This window comes from Pelophylax lessonae (assembly GCF_965119305.1).
Source record: "Pelophylax lessonae genome assembly, chromosome: 1".
Classification (NCBI taxonomy): domain Eukaryota; kingdom Metazoa; phylum Chordata; class Amphibia; order Anura; family Ranidae; genus Pelophylax; species Pelophylax lessonae.
Window position 1 is genome coordinate 283,716,903 of NC_138768.1, and position 15,036 is coordinate 283,731,938.

Consider the following 15,036-nt stretch of genomic DNA (forward strand, 5'->3'; position numbering starts at 1 on the left):
ATACAAGCTGTGGAGTAGCTGTATATTAGACATGTATGAATTTTACCATGGGATAGGATTATTTTCTATTTTTATTTTATAGATACTATTTAGTAGATTAATACTTTTTATTTATTTTTTTTATATTTTTTTTTATCCTAAAAAAGTTTAAAATATTTAGCAAACCTAAAATAATAGTTACATTTTTTTGTGCTGTTTATTGCTATATATTGCTTAAAATGGCTGTAGAACGAAAGCAATATATATTATGCCTGCAGTAATTGTATTTATTTGATCTAATGATCAGAACTAAAATGTTCCTACTTTATTATTGTTAGAAGTATGACTCGGTTCAGTTAAATTTTAGTTGCAAACCATCCCCATATTTGCTCAACTAATGCTGTTTTGTACATCAAAAAGATCAAAACCCCCTCTGTTACCTAAAATGCTATTGTTAACAGCTTTTATCCACAGACACTGAACATGAATTAAGTGGTATTGTACCCTTGGCATGATACCAGTATTTGATTGAATTTTTGCCTTGGGTGATCTATACGCTATGGTTCCTCAAAGCGCTGTGTCCTTTGCTGTCATCATCTAAGCAACACTTTCACTGACTGCGTCTTTAAGAAGTGCACAGCATAGAACATAAAACATCACCAAAAATTAAATCAAATCCCATTTCATCCCTCAAGCAGAAAAAAAAAAAAAAAACTTCATTTGTAAAGCTTCCAACATCTAAATGAGAGCAAATATATATGTATGACTGTAGGTTATCTGCTAAAAAAATAATTTATGTCTCTTGTGGTTATTGAGGAGACAAGGAAAAATAAATGAAGACAATACAAGCCAAGGGTTTTACATAATTCTCGCAATAGACCTCAGTATATATATGGGTATAGTGCCTTGGGCCCCTGACTGAGTCCATTTGAGTTTAGTTTTTTTGCCAAACAGTAATTTTGTTAATTCTCTAAAACTGTTGAGCTGGTCATATCATTTTAGTTTGGGATAAAAACAGATCATGAATCTTCAAACATGAAGAAAAACAGAGCCTGCAAGTTTAGTTGCACGTCTGACATAAGTCTTCCCTAGACAAATTTGTGGTCCTGAGGTCACAGCATGATTGGGTGTTTCAAGCAGATTAAAAATATTATTGACTTGCAGAAAAGTAAGCTAAAAAAGATACACACAAATTATTTTGTTTAAGGTTGTTATTGCGTATTTGGATAGACACTGGAAATCGAAGGGCCTGTTCCGATTAGTTTTTGTTTGCATCAGATGGGTTTTGCATTCAGATACGAGTCTGTGAAAATTCAGAACTTCAGAACTTCTGAATGATCCCAGAAGTATTCCAAACTAAATTTCAAACTGAGGCCATCAAAACAGGCCTTAAATGAGAAGTATGTTTTTTTTTTTCAGAATCATACTTACTTAGGTGGGTGCTTCATCTGTCCGCCGCTGTCTCTAAGACCAAGAACCAAGCGATCAAATACCACCGATCGCTCGTTTCTCAGGGCTCCCTGAGCAGAGTCACCGCTGTCTGCTCTGCCCCCTCCTAGCCCGCAGGAGTGCTGGGCTGCAGAGGGGACGGGATCGGCCAACTCAGGCTCTCAGCAGCTGCAAGTTTGGTGCAGCTCTGCGTAGAAACCATTCAGCTTCCAGCTTTTTTGTCAAAGCCTAATTGAACAAGCTGAAGTAAGAAGCTGATTGGCTACCAAGCCCATTTGTACCAGATTCTGAGTGCTCCAGTTTTAGCAAATCTAGCCCAATGTGTATATGCATGATGTCATAAATGAAGACCTTTAAAAGTGACATTCTCTTCACCTCTACTAAATCCTCCCCACTGTCTGCAGACCACCCCTAAACCGGGCCATTTCCTATATTTCGATTTCTGACCATTAAGCTGAGAAATGTGTGATTTCTTTCTTTTCCATGGGCTGTCTCATGATGCACAGTTGGCTTTAGAGGCCATATTGCATTTTGTGTCAGATCACCACTTCACAATTGTAATCTATGTGGTTATTTAGGGGTATATTTATACAAAAAAAAAAAAAATTGCTGTAGGAAAGTGACAGACATTTGCACAGCCTCAATAAAAAAATTTCCATATTTTTTTCTAATATAATTATTACTTATGATTGGCATTGCCATCTAGTGGCCTTAATGCAGTATTTATGCTGATCGATGAATTTTCTGAAAAATACTGCATTATGGCCACTAGATGGATAACAGCAAATAATCATATTTTGGAAATAGACAACGAAATGTTAAAGTGCTTACTAAACCCACAACAGTAAAATCAGTCTGTATTTGCATTAAAGCATGCTTGTTATTCTCACTGTGTTACCTAAGGGGTTAATCCTCTGCATTGTATAAAAAGACTGTTTGATCCTGTCTTCTCTGATCCACCCCTGCTTTCACTGTCTCCAAACAATCTCCTGATAGAACAGAACCTTGGGGGCAAGGTGCACATGCTCAGTTTGGTGTGTATTGCTACAGAGTTTTTTTTTTTTTTTTCTTGGGAGGGTGCATTTGATCAGCACAGGGCCAATAAGCACTGTCCCAACAGAGGGGCAGGAGTCCTGCAGCCTCATAGGACAAGCAGGGGAGAATGAAAACTCCTTTTACAAGCTTTAACCAGACACTGATAGACGTCACAAGACTGCTATATAAACTGCTGATGAGAAAAGTTATTTATCATGGAGGTCTGACCAGTAAAATCTTCCTAAAGCAGAGGCCTGAATCACATATTTGTGTGATGACTTAGATCATTCACATCACAGATCCCCTCTCCTCCTATATCACATGCCTGTTCTTACATCAGTGTCCTCAGTTCCTCCTGCATATCACAGCCCCCAATTTTACTTTATAATCCCTCATCACACCACAGAGTCCTCTGCCCCACTGCCCTCCCCACAGTAATGTCCTCTGCCCCCCCTTCACATCATCCCTACCCCACAACCCCACAGTAATATACTCTGCCCACCCCTCCCACACACAGTGTCCTCTGCACCCACTACACCACCCTCCCCTGCCCACAGTAGTGTAATCTGTCCCTCATAGCATTGTCCTCTGTGCCCCCCCCCCCCCATAGCAATGTCCTCTGCCTCCCCACAAAGTAGTGTCCTAGCCCTTTCACTCTCCTACCTTACACAGTTATACATCAAAGTGGAGAGCGTGAGGCAGGACAGCTCTGCATGGCGGGCGGGAGCTTCCACAGTTAACTTTTCATATTAATAAGCTGGTAATTGGTTGTTAGGACTGCCCTGCATCCTAGCAAGTAATTACCTACTGGTAAACTTGAGAGGTTAACTAGGGCAGTTCCCACTCCCACACTGCATGCAGAACTGTCCTGCCTCCTGCACTCTTGTGAGGATGAGAGCAGTGGCGGAGGCTGGGAGAAAGAGCCGACTCCTAAGTGGCACAAATGCTGCAGTCCAGATGGCTCAGTGGCCCGTCTGGATCCAGATCGTGGTTCACTATTGAATGATGACAGGTATGTACATAGTTAAGGTCCTTTCACATGGGCAGTCTTTGTGAACTCTGCTTTGCTTAATGTGGGATCACTCCACTGATCCCCGCTGAGCAGACAGATGACAGGTCCGTCTCCGCTCACTGTGCAGAGTGGAGACAGACAAAGTCCTGCTTTCCCCTATGGGAAAACCTGGTGTTTTCACTCGATCTTATCCGATCCTCCAGACGGATGGAAAGTAGGTTCCGTCTGGATTTGGCGGACAGGATTGGATAGCGGTGGGTGTCTGCGGACATGTCACTGCTGACATCCACTGCTCCATAGGGGTGAATGGAGGGTCCAATCAAAACTGACAGACGGACCTGACCGGCCAGCCCGTGTGAAAGGACCCTTACATTGGTCCAAGTTGGACCAATGTAACTACTGTATGTGTAATATATCAATGCCTGGTATTATTCTTTACTGGCAAGGGAGAAAAGTCAGGTCACCAACATAGCTTTTGCTGTTTATTGTAGCCGTGTATATGTCTGGATTGGCTGGACGGAAGTACACATCCTTTTGCAGATAAAACAACTCCCGTATATGTATTTCACCATTATAATTAGCTGTTTTTCTTCAGTTCAGCTTTTCATTACCTGTCATGTAACTGGGAAATTTTAAGGCTATCTCTAGGAAAAACTGTTTTTATAGATTGGGGGAAGGTTCGACCTTTTGTGAAGGCTGGTTAACCACTGCCGATAAAACCTATTTGTAACTGTTACTTTTCAACTAATCATTTTACTCAAAGTTGCTTCAGCAAAGAAAGTGTTAAAAATAGGTTTTATAAAAGTGTATGCCTCAGATGTTATTATTACCCAGTGCTCCCTTTGATACAATTCCTATGGGAAAACTGACACTGAGAATTGATGGTGTTGAAGGCAACCTAAGATAGATCTAAGACCACAGTATCACATTCTTTAGTCAGCAAAATATTCTCTGTTGGAGTTAATTAGATATTAAATTATTCACAAGGACATTGTAGGATGCAGGTCACTCTGTTACAAGTTTTTTGAAAACTAGAAAAAAAAAAAAAGAGCAGCACTGAAGGAATTTCATTAGGTGATGCAGGTCATTGAAAGTAGCAGAAAAAATAAAGACAAATTAAAATAAAATGTCTGATGTTCCTCTGAAGTATGTTTCAAGATTTTGTCTGAAAAAAGCAACCTTAGTCTGGTGGGGCCACAAAGAAGTTTTTATACATAATAAATTCTGATAATTTCCCCCCATTGTCCTGCAAATGCACTGGATTCCCCATCCAAAGCAGCCTATATCAACCAGAAATCTGTGGAACCATCAGGGATGTTAGGGGTTCCTTGATCAATTAACAGTTTCCGCCTCTCAGATAGGTAACCACTGACACCAATAAACTTTTTAGCTATCAAAAGGAGAGTCTTTTTTTTTCCCCTAAGCACTATAGTAAGGAAAATTCTTCTCACTGGCCACCAGTGTATTGGGGCCCTTACCCCACTGACCACAAGTGTAAAAGGGTCCTTCTCCCAATGATCACAAGTGTAATAGGGTAATTCCTCCACTGACCACCAAAGTAATATGGCACTACACAGGCTACCAATTTAGAGAGGCACTGTACTGACAAATACCTAACAGTGTAAGGGTGTCCTTCTCCACTGACCCCCACTGTAAAAGGGTACTACACTGACCACTAATGTAATGGGGGAACTACACTGACCACTAATGTAAGAGCACTATACTAAAAACCAATGTAAGGGAGCATTTCACTGACTTCTAGTGAAGGGAACCCTACACTGACTACTAAAATAAGAGTGCACTATGTGTCCAGTGTGAACACTACAATGACCGCCAATGTAAAAGTCACTATACTGACCACCAATGCAAGGGAGCATTTCACTGACTTCTAGTGAAAGGGGACCTTACACTGACCACTAAAATAAGAGTGCACTATGTGTCCAGTGTAAGTGAACACTACACTGACCACCAATGTAAAAGTCACTATACTGACCACCAATGCAAGGGAGCATTTAGCTGATGACCAGTCTAAGGGGGCCCTTCTCTTAATGACCATAAAAGTAAGAGGGTCCTCCCTCCATTTACCACCAATGTAAGATGGTGCTACACTGACCACCCAAGTAAGGGGGCACTATACTTACCATAAATGTAAGTAAATATTTTACCAATCACCAGTGTAAGCGGATCCATCTCCACTGAGCATCAATGTGAGGTAACCCTACACTTTTAATTCTGTGTGTTTCCTTTCTGTCCATTTATTTTATTATTAACTTCATTTCAAATTAATATGATCCTATGTAGCCTGGCCAATGGTCTCTTTGAGCTTGGAAAATGGTTGAGAGGTTGAACCTGATTGCCTGTCGGCACTGCTGAACATTGGCCTTGGCTTTAGAACATGGAAGGGAGGAAGGGGTGATTGGTGGGCTTTTTACCTGTGGACAGTTTGGACAGAGACAGGGCAGTGAGAGCATTGCCATACAGAGACCCTGGGAAGAGACCCACAAAAGGCTGCCGAGCAGGAGACTGCTGTGTGTACAGAGCAAGCTGCTGAGTGGAAAGTTTTGAGTGCCAGGGCTTTGTGTTGAGCAGAAGAACCACGAGGGGAACCAGGCTGCAGAGAGTGCTGTTGTGCTGAGAGGGAAGACAGTGTTGGAGTATAAGTCAAAGGATCTTTCTAGGTATGAATCACAGGTGCAGGCCTCACCTATGCAATCTACAATATCAAAGTACCTTTTGGCCACTTGTACATGTATTAAGCTTGCTTGCTGTTGCTGAAATTTGCTGCCACCAGGAGAATTTACCCAGGACATTTTGGGGGTGTTTGCTTGTGGATTACAAATATTCTCCCCTTAATTGTGAGCACTCTAGCAAGAATTAAGGGCCCCACCATTTTTAGACTTTAAATCTGTTCCTCCACTGGACATTAGTGTATATATGGACTAAACACTATAAGATACAACACCTTGCAATTGGCATTCCGTATTAATAGGGGGGTTCTCATGACTGTTTGTGCTGCTTATGTTGATCAAGTTATTCTTTTTATTTAACCTAGGGTGTTCTGGCCAGGCCCTCCACCGGGTATTTATGGGAACAAAGCTTACTGTGCTGGTTATTACTTTGGTGTCTTATTACATGTCAACCCTACTGTGATCAGATCTGTGTTACCATTGTTCTCTTTACAAGGCTTGTCCTGGCCCTAACTAAACCCTTTACATTGTTACTGGTGTGTCAGTAAGTGTCAGGTTCCATTCAGGGCAGGTCTCCACTGGGGACAAGGGAAGAACCCAGTGACTTTGGGAGTCAGAGCTACATATATAAAACAACCTAGTGTCAAATATGCGAACTATACCACATTCCTTATTTTTTAATTAATGTACAGTAAGCTGAGGTATAGAAATTATCAGCAGGGGTTTCCTGGGACCAGAAAGCTGTTTCAAGGGTTTCGACATGTTAAAAGGGTTGAGAAAGGCAGCTCTAGAGCTACTGTGAATATTTAATATGCAAAATTGGCCTGAGAAAATTTGTCACCTGTGGATTAATGTTTTGCACACACAGCAAGTCAGCAATTAGAATGACATATTTCTACCACTTGTCAGTTTCTGCATCAATGTTTTAATGCTTTAACAATTTCACTCTGGGCATGGCCTTACTGAAAATTCTCCGCAGCATCCAGGCACAGAGCAACACATCCAAGCAGCCATTATCCACTTTTTTTTTTATGTAGCCGAGACTATTTACTCATCAATGGCAACATGTATCAGTGTGAGTTTACAAAAGGGGAAACTTGGCACTGATTTTCATTACCCCCCCCCCCCCCAGTGGATTTTTTTACTCCTGTATGCAAGAGGCCTAATAGTGCATTCTAGTAATGACCTAAAAGGCAAAGGGGGAGATCTGGTGCAACTGTGTATAGTAACCAATCAGTTACTTGGTTTTATTGGCAAAGCTTAAAGTGAAGCTTCACCCAAGAGAGGAAGCTCTGCTTATCTGCATCCCCCCCTTCGGTACCACATTTGGCACCTTTCGAGGGGGAGCGGGTACCTGGTTTTGAAAGGTGCCAGCTCCCACTTTCAGGTGATCTTGCTGCAGCGAGATCACCCGGCAGTTTGGCCCCCCTCCTCCTCCCCCCTCCTTCTCCACCTAGCCATTCAGAAAGAGCAGCACACTTTGCATTGCACAGTAGGGGACCGGCTGTGAAGCCGCAAGGCTTCACTGCTGGTTTCCTTTAAGAAGCAATGGCAGTGGCAACACTCAAGTGTAGATGGAAAAATCAGCTGGGGTGAAGGAACTGCGGGTTCCCTGGACAGGTAAGTGTCCTAATATTAAAAGTCAGCAGCTACAGTACTTGAGGCTAATGACTTTTAATTTATTTCTGAAGGAGCCTGGACCTCCTCTTTAAAGTGGTTCTAAAGGAGGAAGGTTTTTCATCTTGCATTTTATGCATGAAGGTAAAAACCTTCGGTGTGCTGCAACCCCTGTCTGCTCCACTAATACTTACCTGAGCTCCATCTCAATCCAGCAGTTTTGCATGAGAACTTCATTGGATGAGAGGGCAGCAGGTGCCATTGGCTCCTGCCACTGTCAATCAAAGTCAGTGAGCCAATGAGGAGAGGTGGCAGGGCCGAGCTGCAGCTCCCTGTCTGAATGGATTGCTGCTTGCTGTGGGGGGCACTTGGCAGGAGGGAAGGGCTAGGAGCGCCGGTGAGGGACCCGAGAAGAGGAGGATCTGGGTTGCTCTGTGCAAAACCACTGCACAGAGCAGGTAAGTATAACATGTTTGTTATTAAAAAAAAAAAAAAACAAGACTTTAATATCACTTTAATTAAATATGCTCAAGTTAGAAGCTGATTGGTTACTATGTGCAGCTGCACCATATTCTATCTTCCCCAAAGCTTACATTCTCATCCAGGTGTGCCTAATGCAGCATGTTAACAGGAAACAGCCCTGGCTCTGTATATTCTTTTCTGAAGTAAGCGTGATTTATAACACACAATAGCATACTCTTTTACCATTTGCAAGGTAAATAACTAGAAAGATGCATTTTATAATAAAGCAAAAAAAAAAAAATGACCTGTACAAATATTATATTAATGCCCCCACTGTCTGTAATGCAGTCTGAATCTGATTGCTATTCACCACTTTGTATCTGCATTCTGTTTTTACAGCAGAGCATTCCAGGCAAAAAATGAAAGCAAACATGATGGACATATTTATTTATGTATAAACATTTTGGTTATTTAATATGTATTATGCAGGTCAGCAATACATGGTTTTTTGATATATGTTACTGTCAGATGTTGCCCCTATTTGCTTTGTAATGCTGTGCATGTTTGTCTTATCAGCTCTCTTGTGTGCTATAATACTATAAATCCAGCTCCCCCCTTACATTAGTATGTACGGTTATATAATTTGTAAAGAGCGTAGGTATTTTTTTCCCTCTGCTGCATAAATATTAATATATTTACATGGTCTGATTTTAAGGAATTTATTTTACTTAATGACTGTAAATGGGATGAAAATGCAAATGCTCTTTGTTATTCCATTTGCGCAGCTCTTGCATGCCGCCTCGGTAAAGCACAAGAGCAAACCTCAGGGGTTTCTTCTAAATTGGAACTCTGGGTAGGCACTTGTCACTATGACTTACAGTAGCTGCTAAAAGTTACCTGGAGCTAATGCTTTGAGAGCACTAAGTCAAACGTAATATAGAAGGAAAATATTTCTGGAGAACACTTCCCAGTAGTGGGAAGATACTTCTTGTCAGCTCATACTGTGCAAGGAGAGGAAAGATTGAGCAAATGCTGGTAAATTTAGCTTCAGAGAACGGAAGCAAGTTCACCGTGGGCTTTGGTCTATGGATGCTTCCCTAAAGGAATCATTGGTTTTTGTAAACAATTTGTCAGAATGGAGTGAAGAGGTTTCTCATGAAGTCTCCTGAGGCTGCTTAATGTCACCATGCCTGACCCTAAATCTCTTTCTCTAGCACATTCGCCAATGTAAGCTAGAGATGCAAAATGAGCACAAGTAGGATATTCCAGTAAATTATGTACATTTCTTGGGAACACATCAGCACCGCTCTAAATATGATGTGTTAGGTTATCATGTCATGATTATGGATGACACTATATGCCAGTGATTCTCAGCTTGGAGTGGGTTTAAAATATTCAGCAAAACATTATATAGGGTAAAGAATATACAATGAAATGCTAATATACTTCTGGAATTGAGGATATTGTTTTCCGAATGGTTAAGATTAGGAAAGACCAATTATTTTTAAGGAGACATCATCATGCTTTTTTTTTTTTTTTTTTAACCTTTAACATTACAGGGAATATCATGTGTTTTGTATTTTTTGGCTTATATTCAAGACTAAAGTTTTTTTTTGTTTTTTGCTAAGGAAATATGAAATGTTGCAGAGTAGTAACATAACAGAATAGTGTGGAATAATAACACAACAATATAGTGTTAAATGTTGTGTAATAAGGTGTAGGATGCCATAATCAGGTTTCAGGGGTGTCAGGTCAGGCAGTAATCTGATTGGGTCTTATTACTGTCTTGTACCTTAGTAAATGTGTAGCAAATAATGATGTGGTAGAAAACCCAGAGTTGTTATTCCATAAGTCCACATATGCAGCCATTAAAGCAGTATTTAACCCAAAATCAAACATGTATTATATTGCAGCTTACCAATTCTTAGATGTGATGGTTGTATTAGTTTCCTTTTTTAGGCTTTTTTTTCTTCTATTTTCATCTGCAAGTCCATTATTTTTCAAAAGCATAAGCTCTCCAGCAGAACATATCAATTTGCATGGATAAGACAAATCACTTAACCACTTACTGCAAAGTAACGTATATTTATGTCGGCTGACTTTGCGGGGTTATACCGGGGTGATGCCTCTAGATAGAGGCATCACCCCGGTACGGTTGTTTAGAGCCGGCGGTCATCTTTCTGGTGGTAATGACCGATGCGGCTCGGGAGCCGCTCAATCGTTACCCCGGCGAGCGGGAGGGGACGCCCTCCCGCCGTTTTCCGCGGCTTTGCCTGGGTCTCCTGTCCCACCGGGAGAACCGAGTACCCAGCCGGCACATCCGCCGGCTGGATGGAGTCCCGATCGAAGCCGGATGCGGCTTCGATCAGGTCTCCGATGACGTAACCTGGAGGCGGCGTTCATTACGTCACGACCGGGTTACTCTGCTGCTAAAGGCGGCAGATTAAAAAAACGAGTATATTCAAAAATGCCATGTGAGGTATCACCGCGATCGCCAGAGCGTGAGCAATAATTTAAAAAAAAGAGCTACTCTCTAACTTAAAACTGGTAACCGTTAAAATTTTTTAAAGCGTCGCCTATTGAGTTTTCTATTTACCGTAGTCTGTCGCCATTCCACGGGTGTGCGCAATTTAAACCCGTAACATGTTGGGTATCTATTTATTCGGCATGACATCATCTTTCACAATATACAAAAAAATGGGCTAACTTTACTGTTTCGTTTTTTTTAAATGCAGTGAAATGTGATTTTTACTAAATTTTTCCAAAAAAATGGCGTTTTAAAGATCGCTGTGCAAATACCGCGTGGCAAAAAATAATGCAATGACCGCCATTTTTTATTCTCCAGAGTCTTTGCTAAAATATATATATATATATATATATATATATAATGTTTGGGGTTCTAAGTAGTTTTCTAGGAAAAAATACTGATTTTAACTTGTAAACAAAAAGTGTCCGAAATAGGCCTGGGACTTAAGTGGTTAAAGCGGTTGTATTCTCAAAAAAAAAAAACCCTGCAGGACAAGGGTATAATGAGCTAGTATGCATTGTATGAAATACTTACCTTAGAACGAAGCCCCTACATGGTCGCCCGGACACCGCTGAGGCAGCCAACATCTTCGCTCGGCATCTCTTCCAGGTTCGGCGGCTCCGGCGCTGTGAATGTCAGGAGCCGCGATAACGCCACTCCCGCACATGGGGGCAGGAGTTCACTTTCCGGCAACGAGCCGGCAAGGAGCTCTGAAGGACCGCTGGACCTTCAGAGTGCATGCGCGCAGGAGTTCACTTTTCGGCAACTAGCTAGCAAGGAGCCGTGAAGGACCACCGGACCTTTAGAGCGCATGTGCCGCTGCTGTCAGCGGCTGCATACAGGGCGAATATCTCCTAAGACATGCATATTAATTTTACCTACAGGTAAGCCTTGTTATAGGGTTACCTGTAAGTAAAAGTTAAAAAGTGGAGTATACTACCACTGGCAGGGGTGATTACAATGATCAGCTTTTATTTATTCATGTAAAACCTTTATCCCAAAAGAGAAAAAAAAACTGCTGTTACTGTTTTTAAAGTGTGAGCTGAAATTAGGCTTCAATTTGTCTATACATTTAACACTGCCATCCCCCCAGACTGACAGTGCTGCTGTCTGCTGTGCCTCCTGTTCTCATTCATCCAGAGTTGTGTCTCACTAATACAGGAGGTGTATTACTGGTCAGATCACAAGGTGAAAACAGTGGGAAAAAAGCCAAAGAAAAGAAAACTGATGCAGCCCCCACATCTAATAACTAGTCAGCTGAAATGTAATTTGGTTTTGGGCTTAATACAGCTTTTAGCACACAAGGCAGGATTCAACAGTAGGAATGAACTAATATTGAAACATTTACAAAAAACGTTACAATGAGCATTTTCATCTATATTTCCTTTAAGGGATTAATGCATTCGAGTGGTCCAGTGGGCAGACATCGGCAGCTGGTGCTGGTCTTAGAAGGAGAACTTTACCTCATCCCATTTGCTCTGCTAAAGGGCAGCTCGTCCAACGAGTATCTTTATGAACGCTTCAGTCTGATTGCTGTTCCCTCCATCCGATCTCTGAACATAAATTCCAAGGTAAGAACCAAGTATATTTGATTTAGTTCTGTCTCCAAATTTATGATTCATACAGATGAATAGCTCCAGGTTGATTTCATTTTCTGGCAGTGCTAAAAGCAGAAGTAAAGTTCTAACTTTTTAAAGCAGAACTGTAGGCAAACAGCTCCATCTACATCAATAATAATTAAGGTATTTATATAAAATCTAATACAATGTAATATGAAAAATACAGTCATTAAATTAACCACTTGCCGACCGCCGCAAGTACATATACTGCGGCGGTCAGCCCCTCACAGGCAAAGTGACGTATATATATACGTCACTAGCCTGTGAGACTCTGGGGAGCGAGCGCGCGCCGCCGGAGGCGCGCTCCCGCGCGGTCACGGACCCCCCGCGCGCGTGTGACCGGCGGACATCGGTCACTCGGCGATCGTCGGTGCAGCGGGAGAAAGGCAGGCGGCTGATGTAAACAAGCCGCCTGTCATTCTACCCTGTGTAGAAACAGTGATCATACGGTTCTACTATGTAGGACCGTTGATCACTGTTCCTACAGCTCAAGCCACAGCCAATCACAGTTAGAATCACGCCCCTAGGGACACACACAGCCCCTCCCTCTCAAATAAAGTTAACCCCTTCACTGCCAGTGTCATTTTACAGTAACAGTGCATATGTATAGCACTGATTACTGTAGAAATGTCACTGGTAACCCCAAAAGTGTCAAAAATGTCAGTCAAGGGTCCGATCTGTCCGCCGCAATGTTGCAGTACCGCAAAAAAAATCACAGATGGCCGCCATTAAAAAAAAACAACAAAAATGACAAAAATCTTTCCCTTTGTTAGTAAACGCGATAACTTTTGCGCAAACCAATCAAAATACCCTTTTTGCGATTTTTTTTTACCAAACATATGTAGCATAAAACAAATTGGCTGAAAATGTTAAAAAATTTAGATTTTTAAATTTTTTTGGGGGGGGGAATTTCATATAAAAAAATTTGAAAAATATTGTTATTTTTGCAAAATTTACGCTCTTTTTTTGTTTATAGCGCATGATCAAAAAAACGCACAGGTGATCAAATACCACCAAAAGAAAGCTCTGTTTGTGGGAAAAAAGGACATCAAATTCGTTTAGGTACAGCATCGCACGACCGCACAATTGTCCGTTAAAGTCACGCAGTGCCGAATCGCAAAATACCCCCTGGTCAGGAAGGGGGTAAAATCTTCCGGGGCTTAAGTGGTTAAAATAACTTACAGAAAATGCCTATGCAGATCCAATCAAGGACTAGGTATTAGAATACAGTGGTAACATCTGCATCTCTGCTTATGTGTACCCCTGGTGTTATACACTAATGTCCCAATACTAATAAAGTTTACCTGGTTTTCTAAAAAATCCAAATCTGTCCATTTGCTCAGAGATTTGGCATTGATGCATTTTGCAAAATGTATTTTTGTAATCATTGAGTATTTTTAAGAGGTCTATGTATTAAAAAAACATCCTTAGACGAATGCCACAAGCATTTACCTAGCCCTCACAAATTCTGGTCCATTTTTGGCCTAATATGTTGATTTCCTATGCTCGTCAGCTTCATCTAGTGGCCACAATGAGGTGTTTGCCTGTTGGAGATATTTCAGAAAATTATGCATAATATAGCCACTAGCTAGAGCTGACAATCCAAGGAAATCAACATATTAGGCAAAATGCATCCAGATATACACTGATATAAATAAAGTAAAAAATATATATATAATAAGACTGACTATGAAACATGCAGAGTATAATTTGTCCTCTTCTAAATGTTGTATCATCCATGGAGTAGCAGGAAGTTCAAATTTAGGTAGTTTGTACACTCTACAACCTTCTGCTAACCTATACTAGTTTCCCACCAATGCGCTCACTTTAAAGTATGCTTGCTAGTCTTTTGCCACAGACATTTTTGAATGTGCAGCTATAATGGTCTCCATACATAGATGTAGCCATAGAAGTATTAGAAATGTTCTTAAGCTGGCCATAGACAGTTTGAATCTTAGCAGGTTCAGCAGGAACCGGCCAGGATTCAAACCATGTATGAGCAGGCTGTATGCACTGTCAATTAATCAATTTAGGTACAACCAGCCTGCCAAACTTTACATATGATTATTGCTAGCAGCTGTCTCCTAGTGGGGACATCCCCCCCCCCGCACAGTAGAACACAGTGGCTCCACAGTAGGGATTTCCCTGTAAACGCTGTCTGTGGTTGCAGGAAGGAAATTTGCTCTGTCCATGGCTGGCCTTAGACTCTGTTACAGCTGCAGGGAAGAGGGGGAATAGTGATATTCAGCTGGTAGAGACAATGTGATTATGTAACCCAAAGATAGAATATTGTGTGGGAGGACTGCTTGAAAAGAATAGGAGATCAAGATGAATTTGTCTGGCAAGCTGGCCATACACGGAGTGCATTTTGAGCCATGGGTGGCCCTTTCAGCTCCTGACATACTTCACTTTAGAGATCAATGGAGACGGACACAAAATTGTCCAATTAGATACAGCCACTGTTTGAGTATTCTGACAGCTGTGAATTTCGAGTATAAGAATACATAGCCAGCAAGAGAGATTCCTTCATCCACACTGTTAAGCTGTTAAGCAAGGATGGGGAAATCAATGCGGGGCCGACCGAGAGAAATCTTATAGTGCATGGTCTGCTTTAAAAGGTCATGTTACAGAGAGGGTAGTTATAATGTG

The 15,036-nt window shown here is 41.4% G+C and overlaps 1 protein-coding gene across 3 annotated transcripts in view; it reads left to right on the forward strand.

Annotated features, from left to right (window-relative positions):
* TTC28 (tetratricopeptide repeat domain 28) overlaps positions 1–15,036 on the forward strand; it is an 866,848-nt gene that overhangs the window by 824,418 nt on the left and 27,394 nt on the right. For all 3 annotated transcript variants that reach the window (XM_082244143.1, XM_082244144.1, XM_082244145.1), the window contains one exon: positions 12,160–12,339. In XM_082244143.1, the coding sequence (XP_082100269.1) occupies positions 12,160–12,339 (180 nt within the window). The remainder of the gene's footprint in view (positions 1–12,159; positions 12,340–15,036) is intronic.